Genomic DNA, 19,696 nt, shown 5'->3' with positions numbered 1-19,696 from the left:
TCCAATTCCCTGGAAGAAGAAAGTTAAGATAACCCTGGAAGGCTTGAAAGGGAACTTTCAAATGGGAGATGGGGAAAGCAAGAGCAGGAAGAGAAACTGTCAAGGAACTATGTGATAAAGGGGACGAGGGTGAGAAACAAGCAGTGGTGACTCTCAAACACAGCAAGGCCCACACTGCACACCCGAAGTTCTGAATTTCTCATCAACATTTTATTTCCTTGCATTTATTTTTCTGCATCAAGGAAAAAAAAAGTTTCCTTTAGGACCTAATGGGCTCTCTCCACTTTCCTCTTACATGGTTTTGCATGCTTTTTTGGTATTAAGCTAAAGAGGATTTCTGAATAGCCCATGATCCCAATACTGACATTTCTTCAAGGAACTGTCCATTTGCTCTGTGCTGACCTAGAATTTGATGGTCTGTTAAGCTGACAGAGAACGGCTATATGTAATGCGTTAATAGGTAAGTGCATCTGATAACCCAGCAGAGGTTGGAGGGTGCTCCTAAAAGGGTAGGAGTTAGAACAATATTGAAATTACATGTTACTGATTCAGTAGGCCTGTGATGGGTTCTGAAAGTGGCATTTCTACTGAGGTCCCAAGTGATGCAGATGCTGCTGCTGCTGCTGGCTGAGCATCATTCTTTGAGAGACAAGAAAACTAAAAAACAGACCAGGTATTTAAACACTGATGTGATTTGTACTCTCAAAGACCGTGACATTGTATCAGTAGACTTTTCTCTTAAATTGACTTCATTTCAAAAAGAAATGTATTAGGTTTAAAGTCCAAAATCTACTCCTATTCAATAGGAATTGGGTGTGCTTCGGCGAGGGGTATCGCGAGTGAGTTTCCACTCATCATTCCTGTTTAAACTGAATTCTGAGCCTGCAAAGGTCCTTACTAGCTCCAGCTGCCTTAGTCACTACTGGCTCATCTTTCCTTAGTCATCTTACCCTATAGAACAAAAAATTTCCTCACTGTTCCCCACACTTCCCAGTCGTCACACATTCCATTCTCCATGCCTGGAATGCATCCCTAACCCAGCATTTCTCCCAGACTTAAAACCACAACTCAAATGCCATGTTTGCATGTGCCCTCCCCTAAAATACTAAGAGTAAATAACTCTTTACTTTCAGTATTTTGTTTTTTTCTTTCTTTACATGTTATACTAAAAATTATGTTTACTAAGCTATGGTATGTTAAAAATCCTAAAGGGTAGGCAGTGTGCATACTTAGGTCTGGCTCACTAAGAACCTTCATGTGGTGATACAGATAATTGCAAAATAAAACATAAGCATCTAACCCATAACAGGTACTCAAAACTTGAACAGGTTTGGGAATGAAGAAATAGACTGGGTTTGAGAAATGAAGAAACCAATAAAGGCATTTTAATACAACAGCATGTCAGAGAACCTTTCTGAATAGTCAGAAATACTTGTGTTGCTGTAGTAATAGTATGGTAGGCAAGTATAATGGGCTTTGGAACTACACTACCTGAGTTCAAATCTTGGCTCTGCATCAGCAGTGTAACACGAGGTAAAAACTAATGTCATATACCTTAGCTACCACATCTATAAAATATGGGCAATCTAGGTGCCCTCCTTTATGACACACAAGAGTTGATGTAAAAGGCTTAAAGTGAATTCCAGCACATAGTAGGTGCTCAACAAATGTCTGCTAGTGTTATTCCATAATGAAAAAAAGATGCAAAATTGGGGGCCTCCCTGGTGGCGCAGTGGTTGAGCGCTGGGTTGCGAAGCTGCCCGCAGCCTCTGCAGCGCTGGTTCGATCCCCGGCTGCTCCCGGCCACCAGAGGAGGGCCCCACATGGCGCACAGACCTCTCCTGCCGCCCGCTGCTCTCCTCAGCAGTGTATTTCATCGGTCTGCCTGTTCTGTTCCCCACTCTGGCTCTGGTGAATTCTCTCACCCTCCCGCGCTTCTGACTGTACCCAGTGCTTGTATAAATAATAAATAAATCTTTAAAAAAAAAAAAAAAAGGTGCAAAATTGGGAACAACAAAATTGGGAAAAATGATAGTGACCTGTGAAAGATGTAGAAAATTAGGTACTAAATGTCAAACAAGTACTGATGAAATAAATACACAATCCTGGGATGAATACTTTATATAAAACTACATTCGGGCCTCCCCAGTGGCGCAGCGGTTGAGCGCTGGGTTGCGAAACTGCGCGCGGCCTCTGCGGCGCCGGTTCAATCCCCGGCTGCTCCCCGGCCACCGGAGGAGGGTCCCACATGGCGCGCAGACCTCTCCTGCCGCCCGCTGCTCCCCTCAGCAGTGTACTTCGGTCCTTCTGCCTGCTCTGCTCCCCGCTCTGGTGAATTCTCTCACCCTCCCTCCCGCACTTCTGACTGTACCCAGTGCATGTATAAACAAAACAAACAAACAAACCAGCAAACAAATAAATAAAGCATGCCTCTATAAAAAAAAAAAAAAAAATTTATATAAAACTACATTCATTTGTATGTTTAGGCTCCAGTGTGCTTGTTAAAAAATAACACCAATAAAGCAGCTCTAATACTACATTGAATCATATGATCTATATAAAGACTATCAAATATTAACACTTTTATGTAGTTCCCTAATCCAGTATTTTCTAGTTATCCCTTGCTTACAAAAACTGAAGGGAAACTCTTGACAGATTTATGCAAAAGAGAATTAGGTTTTCCAGACAACAGCAGAAAATAAAAGAATTCTGCTTCCAAAGCATCTTTGAAGAACACCCTATAGTTACTAAAAAAAAAAAAAACAAAAAACCAACCCTATAAAATTCATCCCTATGACTACCTAACATGAAAACTAAGTTAAATATCTAGAAGAGACTTAAAAAAAAATTTATGCATACAAGAACTGGGGTACAGGCCAGAGGTATGGGAGGTGAGAGGATCCACCAGAGACAGAGTGGGGAACAGAACAGGCAGACTGACTGAAGTACACTGCTGAGGGGAGCAGCTGGTGAGACAACAGGAAAGTTCTGTTGCACTATGTGGGTGGGTTAGCTCCCAGGCCCGGGATTGAACTCATGCCACAGTGGCTGCAGATAGCTTCATAAAAGGGGCCTTTATTTAAGGTAAATAAGGCCTTTATTTACATTTAAGGTAAATATTTTGCTTTTAAATTCTAATTAGTTCATAAGAAGTCTTCACTGTTTTTTTTTCCCTCTATCTCTTATAGGTATTATATTTGTGACCCACCAAAAAAGCCCTATTCCTACATTCAGACTCACAATAAAGATATTACTCATATTTATTGCTTGATATTTTTCCAATAAGTGTATTTTAGAGCTATCAACTTGCAAAGGAGCACATCAAACTTAACTTTAGTCAAATTTTTCTTTAATAAAGAAAAATAAAAGAAATTATTTAACAATTTTGTACAACTATGCTCAATTGACAAAGACGAATTTATTTGGGAATCTTAAGGGTAGCAAAGATTATACTTAAGAGGGTAGTACCACCATAAAAAAAAAAAAAAAAGAAAGAAAGATTCATTCTATACTAGAAAATCCTAAAGACAAAAACATGAATTCAATGAGAAAATATTTCATATTTCTTTTATCACAGATTGTTATTTCTATATCAAATTATGCAGCAAAAGTTCCTGTCTCTAGTTTCTCATGCAAAAAGTTAGAGTTTTTCTCAAATAAAGCAAGTCAATGTTAATGATTTCAAGTACAGACTTGGAGTCAGCCTAGAAGAGCATGCTTGGGAAGTCATACTCTACCCCAGCCTGATGTACTCTCCTTTTTTACAGTAAATCTCTATTACTAATGAATGATCCCTTGTACTTAATAAATTGCTGAAGATGTACCTATAAGTTAATGATCATTAATGTGGAGGAGAGTAGCTGCAGTCTAATAACACCCTGGCAATCTCCTAGGACTTTTATAGAAAACAGAAAAATTACTTCATTCCAGTTAATGCATAAATAGAATACCTTAACAAAAAGTATTCATCCTGCCTAATATACTTCCCCTAAAATGCTGTGTAAAAGACTTAGAATTAAAACAAGATATGAGAAATAATGAGTAAACCTGAAAATTTGGTAAGAAGTGACAGGCTATTTTCTGTAATTCTAACCACAATATCTCATGAGTAATTTTCAGGATAATTATTGTGAAAATACAATAATACTATAGTGGAAGTATAGGGATTCATTTATTACTTTTTGGTTTACAAACAAAGGCACCCAATAATGCTTCTACTTACTTCTTATAAAAGATTATCAATTTACATTTAAAACAAAAAGCAAAAACCCTGAACCAATTCCAACATACACACAAAAAATAAGATATTTTTCCTCCCTGCTTCCAAATCTTATTATACAGATTCAAAGAATGTTTATTTTCATACCACCCTTAGTCAAAGAACACATTGCCATGCTTCTCTGTGTTGAGTTTCAGAAGATCTTAATCTTGTCTAGCCAAATTTAAATATACTCACAATGATGTCACGATTGACAGAGGCATAAAAATCAAGAGTGAAAGGGGGAAAAAAAACCCCAAATGTGTTATACAATGTAACTATCAAATGAGTTAAAAGAAATATTTAATTTAGTAGTCCATCCTATTAAAAACTGAGTTTGTGTAGAAAATATAATCAAACAGAACTAAAATCGGGTCTAGTGAATGACACAAATAATTTCCAAACTCTTTAAATTTGAGTCAAGCTTAAAGTCTAGTTTGTGGGGATTAACAATCTTACACTTTTTATACTAATTTTAGAACTTTGAGTTCCAGAATGACATATTAAGTTATTCATATTAGCTTTCTTTTCAACAGAATTCTAAACACACACACACACACACACACACATACCAATAATGCTATAACTGCAGTGCCCTCTCAGCATTTCTCTAAATTAGGTTACAAGGACAAAGACACAGTTCAGAAGACATTATACTCCTGACCTACTTAATGTGTCCATTGAAGTTGTACCTGATTCTTTTGTGAGACACAAAGGCAGCTCATCTGATTCTAAGTCTATCCGGCAGATGTATAAAAATCATAGCATGTCTTCAACACATCGTGGAAATGTATTAGAAGAAACTGAATACTCAGTGTAGAGAGCATCAACAGTTAATTACATGGGCCACTTTAAATGAAAGGCATCACTCATTCCATTTTTTGACACTTGCCATGGTCTCTCATACTTTACACAAGGGATGGTCCTGGACCAGATACATTAGTATCATTCTAAAGAATGTGTGTGTGTGTGTGTGTGTGTGTATACGTATTTCTTTTAAAATAATGTTTAAAAGTTTTACTACAGAAAATCTGGCTTCAACAATGGAAGCATTTTTCCTTATCAAGATTTCACACCTACATAGAAGAAGGTGATTTCCTCTACATTTAGTTTTTTCACAATAACAAAATAAACTTCTTATACATTGCATTTAAATTGACAAAGAAAATTGAGATGTAAAGTTCTATGTAACTTTTTGTATTGTGAACTGACCTCATTATTTATTAAATATATTCAACATTGTTGATTTAAATATAGTACAATTTGATCAACTAAAATAGAACATGTTATATTGATCAGTCTATTAAACCAACTGTATACCGAAACAGTATAGTTAATACTATTAAGGATTAAAGGGAATTATAAAGTATTTTTAAAATATACATTAGTTTCTGGCTATTGTTTCTATAATGTATTTCTCTCTAAAGCTAAAACCACATGCAGAAAAAAAATGGTATCTTCAAACTCATTCAACTGTTTGCTACTTTGCGTGGCATGTAAATAAAGTCTTTAATTTTATACACATTATGTTATGCATTATTTTATTTTTCTTGAAGGAATTCAGCTCTCAAAGTCAAAAATTAGTTATGTGTTTATACACAAGAACATTTCTTTAATGTTATGGCTACCTACAAATACATTCTTCTGTAATAATGCACTTTCAGATTTTACTAGAAAGACAGCATAAGTCTTTTTAAACCTAGTAATAAGATTTATATAAATGGAGGAGAGCACAAGTATGGTGAATCCTTGCCTCCCAACCCTTGCAAGTCTCAAGAAATTCTCCAGCTTCAAAACATGAAGAAAATCTTATAGTATTTTCATTTGGTCAAAATGTAGACAAGAAAAATGTATTTCCATTATTTTTGAAACTAGTCTTACTGAATTCACTTTCATTTTCCTTGGAAAAACACAGCATTTGTTGATAAGGATTCTCAAACCAAATTAGATCCAGGAGGGTCTTCAAAATAATATGTAGACTTTTGATTAGGAAAACTGATTATTTATAGAAAAATTATATGCATCAGATTCTAAACAGAGGAAGAAAAACGAGAACGTATTTTTCATGTTTGAAACCACTCAATAACTTATAAGATGATGTAAAAATAGTGTGGCTATAATGTAAACAAAACCTACTTCAACTGATGAAAAAACTCAAACACTAGAGAGTCAAATATCTATCAACTGAGCTAATATTCCTGCCCAAATAAATGCTTTCCTTTCCACTAAATATTAGAATTAGAAATTTACTATATGTTAAGGCATATTTTAATTAATGTTCCAGAATTGCACAGTTAAACTGGTCAGTGTTCATATTTCCCCATTCCTACCCTCAACCCCCATTTCTTTTACCCAGGGCTCAAAATGTTAAGTCATGGTTTTGGTGGCGGTTGTAGATTTGAACTGGCATACCACAGTGTGTTAACTAGGTTTTATGAGCATAAACATTAAAATGTTACATAAGATGTACCATAATTTACTCCACACTCCGATCTAAGATGGTTTAATGTCTTGACAAAGGTGAGATGACTTAAGTACATTTTACATTTTGTGCATTTAGACCACCATATGCATAGATGTTCTAATGCTATATTCTTGACTTCAGTATCTCATAGTGCTGGATGCTCTGAAGTATGACAGAAACTTGTAACACAGACTAACCACAAAGTACCAGATGTTTCTTGCCATTTGTGATCTTGCAATAAAAACACGCCAGATCAGGATAACAAGGATTGTATTAAAACCGTATCGTATGTTTCTCAACCTGGAAAGTAAGCCAAGATACGTATTAGTATTTTTTGTAATAAAATATTGTTGGATGAAAGATAACACTTAGTTTTTAATCTAATCAAATTTAAAATTCATATTAATTTGAAGCTTAGTTAAAAATTAGAAATCCTTAATTCAAAGTTAGCAAAAAGTCAAGCAAACCTAACTACGTGGAGTCTGGAAAGCAATGCATCAAACAATGCATCACCCTCCATTAACGATAGATGACAAGTGATCACTGTTACACAAGTGAAATTACTACTTCATTTACAGGTGACAGTCACATGATCAATGGCCAACTGGAAAAGACATCATTCAAGAATGAAACATGGAACTAGCACTATATAGGAGAATCTTTTCATTCTCAAACAATAACAAGCCATTATCTTGCTCAGGTTTCAAAACAGTTTTATGTTCTTCAGTGGTATTAGAAATAGGATTATAATTCTTTACACACACAATAATGTTGCATAAATTCCTTAATCTTCAACAGAAATACAAGATAGGACTCCAGTATTCAAAGAAATGGTGTAAGATCAAAGAACTTAGAAGTCAAAAGATCAGTCTGCTTACACATGTTATGACCTAAACAAACACAACCTCCCTAAGCTTCAATTTTCCATCTATAAAACTAGATGCCCTGTGAAGCCTCTTAAAGTTAAGCCGCCTTAAAGTGTGGAGGCATGAGAAGAACAATGTTAAAGTTCTGAAAAGTGTTATATAAAAATTGTATTTAAAAACACTACAACTTACTTAAAATTAACTGTGTCTCTGGATAATGGATTAACAGTCATTTTTTTTTCCCTCTTATTTTCTGATGATTTTTTTTAAAAAAAAATAGTATGTATTACTTTTATATTGAGACTAAATGAATATTTGTAATTGTTTTATAAACAAAAAGTTCTATGCTGAACGATGTATTACTATATCTTTTCCTCTTCTAAAGGTGTGCTTGTGTAAGTTTAAAAAAAAAGAACCCTCTAATTTAAAAATACTTCTACCTTTTTACTTTGCAGTAGTTAATAGTGATTTTTTTTTAAAAAAGATTTATTTTATTTATACAAGAGCTGGGGTACAGTCCAGATGCACGGGAGGGTGAGAGGACTCACCAGAGATAGAGCAGGGAACGGAACAGGCAGACTGACAAAATACACTGCTAAAGGGAGCAGTGGGCGAGACCGGAGAGGTCTGCTCACCATGTGGCCTGCTCCAATGCTGGGCGGAGATTGAATAGGCACTACAGAGGCCACGAACAGCCTCACATCACTGTGCTCAACCACCTGCGCCACGGGAGGCCTAATAATAGTGTTTTTTAAAACTAAATTGTACCTGCACATAGTGCTTAGGAACACTATAAACTGATAAATAAGTTTCAACAATCTTAGGTTAAATCAATACTACTATAGTTTAATTCCAAAGGTAAGCATTTTCTCTAGGGAGTATTAGAAATGCCTTTCATTCTACCAGCTAAGAAAAAAAAAACACAAGTGCAATATTTCATAAGGTAAACAAAACAAAGTCAAACCCATGTAACGCTTACTTGTTCAGGTGTTTTCTAGCTGCAGGGATACCAGACATTTCTTCATTCAATACATACTTCTTAGTTCCCATGCAGTAGTTCTCTATATATTCTGCCCAATGTAATTGCCTTACATCGATATTAAAGGTCTACATAAAACAAAAAAGATAATGGTTACTTTCTTGAGTAATATCTTTTACAACTAGTCAAAAATTCATTACTTTTCCTAAAAGTTAATTCCAAAAACTTACCAACAAAAGAATGAAAAATTACTGCATAACATTGTTTATATAAAGTTAAAAATTGGTAAAACAAAAAACATTTAATGTTAGAGTAGAAAAGAGGCAGTGATTGGGAGGGGGCATAAGTGCACCTTCTTGGGGTAATAATGTTCTTTTCTTCACCTGAATACTCACTTTCTAATAATCCATTGCGCAGTATGTGTTGTATAGAGTGGAGGTAGGAAGGGAGAAAGCAAACAATCAACAAAAGTCGTAAATCTTTCAACCTCAAATTATCAGCAGGACACTGGGTAACTTAAACCTACTTTTGAGGGTGCAGGCAAAAAAGCCTATGGTCCCATAAATTAAGTCTTGTTATAGAACACTCCTGCAGAAATATAATAATTCATACAGCTATAGTCTAGTAGCAAAGGTGAAGTAGTAAACCCACTACACATAGAAGTGTGCAGAGAAACACCATACTTTTGGACTTTTGAGGACTTATCGGAGAACCACTAAAAAATTAAATCTTTCCAATATGGTAATCGTGTAGTTACATGTAGCTATGAGGCATATGGAATGTGCTACTCTGAACTGAGGGGCTAGATTATAAAAATACATACTGGATTTTGAAGGCTCAGTATGAAAAACAGAAAGTAAAGTACTCTTTAAATAATTTTTTAAATTTTAAATAATTTTTTAAAACTTCTTCAAACTATGTGATATAACTTTAGCTATATTGTTTTAAAAAGTGTGAAGAGAAAGGAAACTAGCACAAGGAAAATTAAAAAAAAAAATCTCCTTTGAGACACTGTAATCAAGAACCAGCTCTACAGCCAATTTAAGGCCTGAATTCATCAAGTCATGCTAAAAACCTAATCAGATATTTTAAAGTGGTACTGGCTTGCTAATGCCACCTTACTGATGATACAAAGATTCACTAGGCCTTTGGCAGAAGCAAAAGCAAATCCTTACTAGTAAAGTACAATTTCAATCTAGGCTTGAAAAACTACCCTTAAAAACTCTCAAGGAGTATGAATTTACAGTCAAAGCAACAAAGAAACAACGAACCATGAGTCCTAGTCTAAATCACAGAAAGCTGTTGTTACATAAAGCAGATGTTGCATAACCTTTACAAGTTTGAATTATTGAAACAGAACTGAAAACAATTGTTTAATATTTCAAGGAAAAAATTCTGAAGATTATTTCAGAAATGTCTATGACATTCAGAAAAAAACTAAATTTCTAAAAATGAAAATATAATTAGTGAACCCCAAAATTTAATTGGGTGGTTTAGACATAGCTGACAGAGTGCCACAGAAAATAATTATCTAGCTTTCAGGCAGAAACAAAGAGATACAAAACATGAAAATTAATGTTAAAAGAGCTAAAGGTGAGAACGACATGTCATATATTAACAATTCACAAGAAAAGAATGATGAAGAGGTAATATTTGAAGAAACATTAATTTTTTTCCTGAGTTGCTTAAAAAACAAAAACAAACAAACAAAAAAAAACCTTTCAGGTCCAGGAAGCCCAAACAAAACAAGATAATTTTTTAAAAATGTAGAATACCAAATATAAAGATTCTGAAAAGGAGTCAGGAATAATAGATCATCTGTAAAGCAGCAGCAAATTACACTAACTTTTCAATAGCAACAACGTAAGACAGAGATGAAAGTATAATCAAAAAAGCTATCATTAATTTGCTAAAGTTGTATTATAGAAATGAGAAAAACAAAGAGACATGTCAGTTAAAAACTGAGAATGTATTAATAACTGACTCCCACTAAATCATATTCAGGTATTCTGGATATATTGCAGACAGAAAGAAAATGATCCTAAAAAGAATATCTGTTAGCAAAGACACTGGAAAATATAAATTTAAATAAGACTAAACAAAATAACTTCTAATTATGAGGTTTAAATACAAAACTAAGGTATTAAACAACCATATTAGGTTATTAATCACAGCTAAAATATTTGAAGGGTTAATATAAAAAATAAAGTATTTTAAGGTTATATATATCATTAAGAGGCTACAGAAATTGCTTAATTTATACTCTGTACACTAAAATGCTTGAAACAATCCCAAAAGGAATACATACAAAGAGTTTAAGTTTCAAAGTAACAAGTGCAAAATATGTAGTTTTCTCAAAATGTTAACAGCAAAGAAAGAGGTCAAAGTTCTCTTTAAAACTGACATTAAAGAGAAAAATCAACATTTCAATAACATTTTGAAAATATCTTTACCACTCTCAAGTACTTTATATTATAAATGAAACAACTTTATTTAACCACCACCAATTATGATTGAAGTTTTAATGAGACTACATAGAGCAATGACTTTCTGTAATACAATGGTTGTAGAAAATACCTAATCATTCTTCAAGGTTGCAAATGATTCTCTAATCAGTATGCTATTTACTTTCTAATATAAAGCAGAAAATACTTGCCTTTTTATCTTCAGGGTTAAGCTGATTCATTAGCATAGTGACATTGTCAGTATTCCAAACCCAAGAATTACTTGTGAAATACTCAAGAAACACCATAGCTCTGTGAAGACGAGTTATTGCTTTCATCATCCTGTATTATAAGAAAAATTGAAAGATTCACATTTTGCATAGATTAGGAAAAATATCACCACCCAGGACACCAGTTTCTATATTGACACGTTACCATTAAAATTGTAATACGTAATTCTATGAATACCCAAATCAGCAGGGGCTAAGAATATTTCTGCAACTTTGAATACATTTTACAAATCCAAAATGAAAAATAATTTTTAAGGTCAAATTTCCTACAAACAAATGGACTCAATTAGTACTCCCTGGTGCTTTGTTCCTTAAGCCACATTTTATTAAATTCAACTACAATCTCTAAGATTTCCTGGGAGCTCATACTGTGTTACATTATAATCTCAACTCTTTAGTCTCATGGAAACAAAGTATACAGAAATAATTCATTTAGCTTTTAATCAACTCTTTCCAAATCTATATATTCTTTTAAAATAATTTTCTCCTTAACATTGCCAGATCACTTTTGGTTATCTGGATGTGCTGTGGTATCAATGACTCGAGTTAAAAACTTTCTGAAACAGAAATTCAAGATCTCATCTCCCCAAATCCCCAATATCCACCCTTAGAGAAATAAGGATGTTCAATACATTCTTTTTTCTTTTTAAAATTTTGAGGAACCTTAATCTTTAAATCTGTCATTTTATAAATTTTGAGTCACTGTAAGTCATTGATCTCATAACACTACTTTGAGAATTAATAGTTATACAATAATAATTACCTATGATAAGTAGAAAAAGGAAAGAATCTTTTGAAACAAAACACACCAAAACTTCTTAACCTCTAATAAACAGAAAAATAATTTATGAAGAAATAATTTAAAATTATTTTATTTATAGTCCCACAGTAAGGATTAACATTATATGTGTTTCAGAAAGTCCCACAAAAATTTGGGGTTTTAGAAATGGGAGAAATGGAAGAAAATCAGAGCATTAGAAATGGGAGGAAAAATCAAAACAGTAATATTAGCTAAGTAATTCTGATCACATAATCACTGTATTTACAAAGAAATCCTGAATTCAGAATACTGGGAGAAAACAGGGCAACATGGACTAACATAAATACTGCAGCTCAAGCAAAAAAGTAGTTTTAAAATAAAACTTCCACTAAACACAAAAATAATTATTAAGCATCAATCAAACGCTATATTTGGACAGGAAAGATTCAAATAAATAGAAAGCACCTGGGGGGAAAACAAGACAGGCTGCTTTTAGAGAAGAGATTGGTAATTTATTTTCTAGAAAACAACAAAAGACATAATAGATTTGTAAACAAATCAACAGTTACTATCAGAGCCAGTACAATATATTTGATTCAAACACAAACACACACTTGGTTAACATGGTTTTCCAACATAAATCTTATTAAAAGTTTTTCTTCCTAACTCTTTATCACTGACAATTCTCACCTAGGCTTAGCTTCAGATTCAGTCAAGTATCATAATTACCCTAAAACCAATCACTGATTCAGCCAATCAAAAATAATTATAATAGAAAGACTGGAGGGAGAAAGGAAATTTGAAAGACCATATATATATGAAGTTCACAGAGCATTTATAAGGAAATAAAAGTTACCGGATTAAATACTATCAGGAATAAAAAGAAACTTAAAAGTTGCATTGCCACTCTTTGGTTAAGCATGCTGTAAGAGCAGATGCCAGGGGTTAACATTGACAGATACAAGCTGAGTATTTATTTATTCTATATAATGACAACCTGCAAAAAGAATCACAATCCTGTAGATTAGGGCAAGATTCAATACCCATTTAGTGCAGCATTTCTCAACTTCAGCACTTAATTTTTGAGTCCAATGATTCTTTGTTGTGTGTTGGAGGGGGCGGGGACCAGGGAAAGAGAAGGGGGAGTATTCTGCATTGTAAGACCTCAGCAGTACCCTTGGATCCCTACCTACTAGATGCCAGTAGTACCCCAGTTGTGACAACTAAAAACATGTTCAAATATTGTCAAAAGTTCCAATTGAGGCAAAATCATCTCCAATCAGAATAACATAGATAAAAAAAGATCAGGTTCAGAGATGTTAAGCTAAATAACCAAAAAACAAGACCATGGAAAAAAGTTTTAAATGTCAGTTTTTACTGCTTCCACATGTGATAATATGATGCATCCTAATCTCCATTGACTATTGACCAGGAACCAGTATGATGCATCTGAGCTGTACTTTTTAATATGTTACAGAATGTTTGAAAATTAGATTGGTGAAGGTTACACAACTCTGTTTGCTAAAAGCCACTGAATGGGATGCTTCACATTGGGTGGGTTTTATGGCATGCAAACTAGATCTCAATAAAACTGCTTTTAAATACCAAATATATAAAATAAAACTATGTCCAGACATATAGCAAGACAGATTTTTATCTAGCTGACTCAGAATAACTAAACTGAGTAAAATGGACATCACGAATGACATGATTAATATCAGTTAAAATATAGAACTGGGCATTATATTGCATTCCCAATACAATATATAAAGCCTAGTAACTTGCTCAATATATATCTGAACAAATTAAAATATAAATTATAAAGACTTTGTACTTAACACTACCAAAATTAAAAAAACTTTACATCTCTTAGACTTGAAGCTCCTAGCAGTCAAAGATCATTCCTGTTTGAAACCTATAAAGTCTCACACAGGATAAACCTCAGGTCAGAAGATTCTTTATTTGATATCTCCTATTTGATACAGATTTTACTTTCCAAAGATGGCTGCAGTATTATCTCCCATCCTACATGCTCACCCAAGTCACTATGACTATCTTCCCATCAAGAGGTGAAGATAACTTTTGACCAATAGAATGAGAAAGAAATGACACTGGGTAATATTCAAGGGCAGATAAGAAAAGGTTATAGGTCTTTCTGCCTTACTCACTAGAATACTCACAACCTTGAGGTCTTTAGTCACATGTATTTTATCCAATTTCCAGAGACTGCCATGCTGTGAGGAAGCCCAAAGTAGTCCATGTGGAGAAACCACATGGAGAGGTTGAGATTACGTGAGAGAAAGATGCCTGGTCAACCCAACTACTCTCTCCTTTAACACTCTCCTCCAGTGTACCTGTTCCAGACCCTATTTGACTACAACCACCTGAAAGACACTAAGTCAGAACCATCCAGTCAAAGCCTTTTAGAATCCCTGACACAGAGAAATCATGAGAAATAAAATGATTATTGTTTGAAGACACAATCTGAGGTGCTTCATCATGCAACACAGATAATAGAGAAAGATCCCAGTACTTAGAATTAGAGGCTGCTATAAACAAAAAAATGAAACACACAGTATTTTGGCTTTAGGACCAGGTGGTAGAAAGAAAGCGGAAGGCCCCTGAAGAGACCACTGACAAAAACCTGGAAGAACTTAGAATGTTAGTGGATACCTTAAAGGGTTTTAAGGAAACTGCTTACAGCTTAAAGGGAAGTGAAAAAAATGTTGGAAGTTGGAAAAACAAAACTGTCACCAGTGGTAACATAGAAATTCAATGATCTAGCCAAGAGTTACTCAAATAGGACAAAGTTATCTTAAAAAATAAACTATGTGAGTAGAATTTGAAGGGAAAGTAAAATACCAGCCAGGAATTCCCGTAAGAAAGGGCTTCTGAGCACAGATCAAAGTCAGAATGCAAATGTAAAGATTCAAGAATTTAGAAAGGTCTAAAGAAGTAACTCATATAAACAAAAGGCTCTCCAGATCTTATAGAGACAGAAATCCTCATAGGACCTCAAAGAAACCCTACTGTTTTAAGAGGTAGGATCTAAGAGTCAAGATCTAAGATTTAAGGATGTTGTTCAAGAGCAGCTTCATAAGGGACTCAGGATAGAGAAAGGCATGTCTGAAAATCAATGGGTATGGGTTTTTTTAAAAAAAGATTTATTTATTTATGCATACAAGAACTGGGGTACAGGCCAGAGGTGCGGGGAGGGGTGAGAAGATATACCAGAGACAGAGTGGGGAACAGAACAGGCAGACTGACTGAAATACACTGCTGAGGGTAGCAGCGGGTGAGACAGGAGAAGTCTGCTGCGCCATGTGGGTATCTCCTTGGTTGATCGGGGATCGAATTTGTGCTGCAGAGGCTGTAGATAGCTTCATAGTGCTGTGCTTAACCCCTTGTTCCATCAGGGAGGCCAAATGGTTTTGATTGACAATTGTCTCAAAATAAATACATAGGAAACCCACACATTTAAAAGGAATTATCAGTTTACACTTAAAAGATAAAGTACAAAAGGAAGAGAGGCCTCTGGATGAAGGGTCAGCAAACCAGAGACAATATGACAAATCCATCTATTTTTGTAAATAAAATTTTACTGGACTATGTAAATATTTATTTACATAATGTTTATGGTTGCAGAGTTGAGTGAATGAAAGGTGGAAGCTACATTTAACAGTAAGCTTGAGTACTGCAGGGGCCTCCCTGGTGGTACAGGGGTTAAGTCTCAGCACTATGAAGCTATCTGCAGCCACTGCAGCACGAGTTCGATCCCCGGCCAGGGAGACTGACCCACATGGCACCAAAGACTCTCCTGTCTCGCCCTCTGCTCCTCTTAGCAGTGTATTTCAGTAGATCTGCCTGTTCGGTTCCCCACTCTGTCTCTGGTGAATCTTTTCACCTCCCCGTACCTCTGGCCTACACCCCAGTTCTTGTATGCATAAATAAATACAATCAATCTAAAAAAAAAAATAGAGTATATTGCAATAGAAACCATAAGGTCCCCAGAGCTTAACATATTTACTACACAGGCCTTTATAGAAAGTTTGCCAATATCTGCCCTGGGGATTCCCAATTTTTCACAGCAGGAAGAAGAGTGAAAAGACTTAAAATTGTGAATAGGCCATTTTTAAATAATTTTTTATTTATATCTTTCACATCATTGTATATTCCCGATAAAATCCCCACCACCAGTTCACCCATTAACTATTACCATAGTCCCTTGTGCTCTCCTCTCCCCTGGTGTGATTCCTTTTCCTCCTTCTCCCTCACAGAATGTCTCTGATTTATGGTTACCTGCTATTTTTTGTTGTTTTATTATTTACGTCATGTTTTTTTTTTTTTTTTCCCTGATCCCTTATTTGGTTCCTCTTTATTCCTCCTACAAGTGAAACCATTCGATATTTTTCTTTTTCCTTCTGGCTTATTTCACTGAGCATGATCCCTTCAGCTCCATAACAGAGGCCATTTTTTAATGGAAAAAGGTGGATGACTCAGAAAGTAAAGCTAAGAGCCTCAGAAAATTCCCAGAGAGCAGAAATGAACCCTAAGAAACCATCAATACATAGCCAATTGGAATTCAGAACTGTTATGGAGCTGAGATGGCTGCATGTTTCCTATTTCTTTCTTTGGATCAAGATTGTCTAAAATAATTTTGCTATACTTGTCTAACCGTTATATGTTGGGTATATGGGCAGGAGGTAACTGATTAATGTATTTCATAGCTTTTCAGTCTAATACTTGAGGAATCATACTTGCAATACCACCTAAAGAGCCTCATTTTGGAATAGCACCAGATTTCATTGCCCAAACACTGACTTCAAACCAATGTTAGAAGGAGGCATCTTGGAGGGGAAGAAGCACATGTATTTTCCATGTGGAAGGAATATGAACTGTTGTGGCCAAAAGGTTGACTACAGCAGATACGCATTTTCCAAAAATGGCTGCAACAATACCTTTTACCCCACTTGCTTATTTACAACATGATCTTTTTTTTTTTTTAAAGATTTATTTTATTTATTTATACAAGCACTGGGTATAGTCAGAAGCACAGGAGGGTTAGAGAATTCACCAGAACCAGAGTGGAGAGCAGGACAGGTAGACTGACGAAGTACACTGCTGAGAGGAGCAGTGGGCACAGCAGGAGAGATTTGTGTGCCATGTGGGACCCTCGCCAGGTGGCCGGGGATCGAACCGGCGCTGCAAAGGTTGCGGGCAGCTTCGCAACCCAATGCTCAACTGCTGCGCCACCGGGGAGGCCCTACAACATGATCTTGACCATTCTCTGTATTTCCTTTACTTTAAACCTTGGAGGACTCATGACTCACCTGTGATTAAAAGAATTTAAGGTGGAAGTAGTGCCACATGTTTTCCTGAGGTAGGTAAGTAACCACACAAGCTCTACAACTCCCTTAAGACAACTACTAGTCCTTGCAGAAACTACATGAAGTGACAAAGATACTAGCTATTTCACTGCAGGACCCCCTCTCCATGCCATCTGACCATACACATATGAAACCTCTTCCTCCCCAGCTAAAACTGCCCAACTGATTCCTTCTAGAATTTCTAAATCCAGAAAATAAGAAGATGAAAGTGATAAGAAAATTACTGCTGTCATTTTAAGCCACTAAGTTTGAGATGATTTGTTATGCAGCAATATCTACTATAAATTATTTTTTAAACTTTGCTGTTTATTCACTTTTAAAATTTTACTAAGTTCCAATTTCTATATAAGGCAGTGAGATACATTAAGTTTTCTAACCCAGTTTTGACTTTTCTGCTCTAACGTGAAACAAATTTATTACTATCAAGAAAGCAACATGCATTGCCATCACTCATAAATTTCTACCTGCTTTTTTTTTTTTTACCATAAATAATGTGCTTTACAGATAATTCTAGGTTTTTCTACAGAAAAACCTGAAAATTCTGATATATTTTAGAGCTTTTTCCCCTTAAGTATTTCTTTACCTATTCTAAAGTTGTTCAGTTCTACACCTCCCACATATTCCAATGTTTAACATGCAAGGTTAGGAACATACTGGACAAGTGAATCCACAGAAAATCCCTACAAGTAATTCAGATCCTGATGCGCTATAACTGGCAGATACCTCACTTTTTATTTTTGAGCAGTTGATGGAAGTTCTGAAATCAGCATCTTCTTTACACATAAATACTCAAATCCTGACTCTCCAATCAAAGGCTTCATTGTAATGCCAATGTAGTTAAAAAAATAAATATTTTTATAGAACATTTTACTATAATTGTGGTAAAAACGGTAAGAAACTAGGTTTGTGGAGGTTCAATAGAAAGAGAAGAAAGGAGAAAGAAAGGCTGTAACAACCATAATAAAAATATAACTTTTCCATTTGTTATTAACCTTTTAAACTATGACATTCTCAACCTGGAAAATTAGTCAAAAACTTTACCATATTATAAGCTGAATGGGCAGCTGAGATCAATTAATTTTCTAGCAGCATCCTATGTTTTCCATTTAAAACTGCACAATGAACTTGAAACAAAACATTTTTACCCCTAATCCCTTATAAAACTCACCCCTAAGTTTTTAAGGGGGAGAGAAGGGCTCTATTTCAGCTTATAATAACAATGACAAACTTGGCGTTGGACATTTCCTCTATTATGGGTATTGGAGGATCAATGTTCCAATAAGATGAGATTCAGTCTCCCCACGTATCCTCAATTTCTAAGAAATGTCCCAGCACCCTGATTGTGATTGTGATTAATCAGGTTAGCAATTCTAAAGGTAAAGCTCATGCTAGCGACTTTTTGTCTCTCCAGCAAGCTTCCACCACCTTACCAATACATAGTGTATTTACTGCTATTCCTCTTACCACGGTTTCTGACCTGTCAACCTGAGTGCAAGATCGAGCAATAATGCAGGTACTGTATCTCTGACACCCTTCCAACAATGAAACAATAAGCTGTTGGAATACAACTTAATATCGGGGCGCCTTAATACTTGGTTTAAAGGATTCGTCTTGAAGGAATGATTTAGATAATATCCTGTAGGAAAAATAAGCATCAAAGCATTTTGAGTGTTATTTGTTATTCAGAAAAAAGCCTAAAATTAGACCTAGAATTCAGCACATGACAATAATTAATAATCCAAACTTTAGAATAAATTAAATTACAACACTACCTTTGCTTTTCTGACAAAGTCTTAAATTCAAGTCTTCTCATTCACAAAAGGCCATTAAGCCTTATCATAAGCATAAACAAATACAGAGTTAATATGCAGTTTAGTGTAAGCATGGGTTGTTTAACAGTCAGAGGAACAGATAAGACAGAGCTAGTCACCATTACCTTGGGCTTCTTCCAGTCATCCTGAGGTAGATATCATACAGGAATGCTGGGGCCTTATGGCTTACAGCAATCCAGTAATGATATAAAAGGTGATTGGAGGTTAGATTTACATTGGGCCGTCTGAAGGCCTGTTCGAGAGGATTCCTCTTGAAAGTGGAAATTACATGGTATTCTGAGGAAGAAAAGTTGTGTAACAGCTTTGATAACAACCATGTAATGAAGTTTTGAAAAAAATCATGTTTTTACAAAGCAAAATATTTTACCAAAGATGTCAGAGTTCGCTCATTTGAAAAACAAACTTGTCTATTCAAC

At 35.0% G+C, this 19,696-nt stretch overlaps 1 protein-coding gene across 2 annotated transcripts in view; it reads right to left on the bottom strand.

Annotated features, from left to right (window-relative positions):
* Positions 1-6,859: 6,859 nt before the first annotated feature.
* Positions 6,860-19,696, bottom strand: part of FAR1 (fatty acyl-CoA reductase 1) — a gene marked incomplete at both ends in the record, with an annotated part of 50,846 nt that continues 38,009 nt past the window's right edge. The window contains 4 exons of one of the 2 annotated variants that reach the window (XM_084229009.1): positions 6,860-7,022; positions 8,568-8,695; positions 11,224-11,353; positions 19,385-19,556. In XM_084229009.1, coding sequence (XP_084085135.1) covers positions 6,860-7,022; positions 8,568-8,695; positions 11,224-11,353; positions 19,385-19,556 — 593 coding nt within the window. Of the gene's footprint in view, positions 7,023-8,567; positions 8,696-11,223; positions 11,354-18,912; positions 19,085-19,384; positions 19,557-19,696 lie in introns of both variants that reach the window. The other variant, XM_084229008.1, reaches the window with a different exon arrangement.

This window comes from Talpa europaea (genome assembly GCF_964194135.1).
Source record: "Talpa europaea genome assembly, chromosome: 1".
In the NCBI taxonomy this organism is placed as follows: Eukaryota; Metazoa; Chordata; class Mammalia; order Eulipotyphla; family Talpidae; genus Talpa; species Talpa europaea.
The sequence above is the reverse complement of the archived record's forward strand: the minus strand, read 5'-3'. Positions and strand labels throughout refer to the sequence as shown.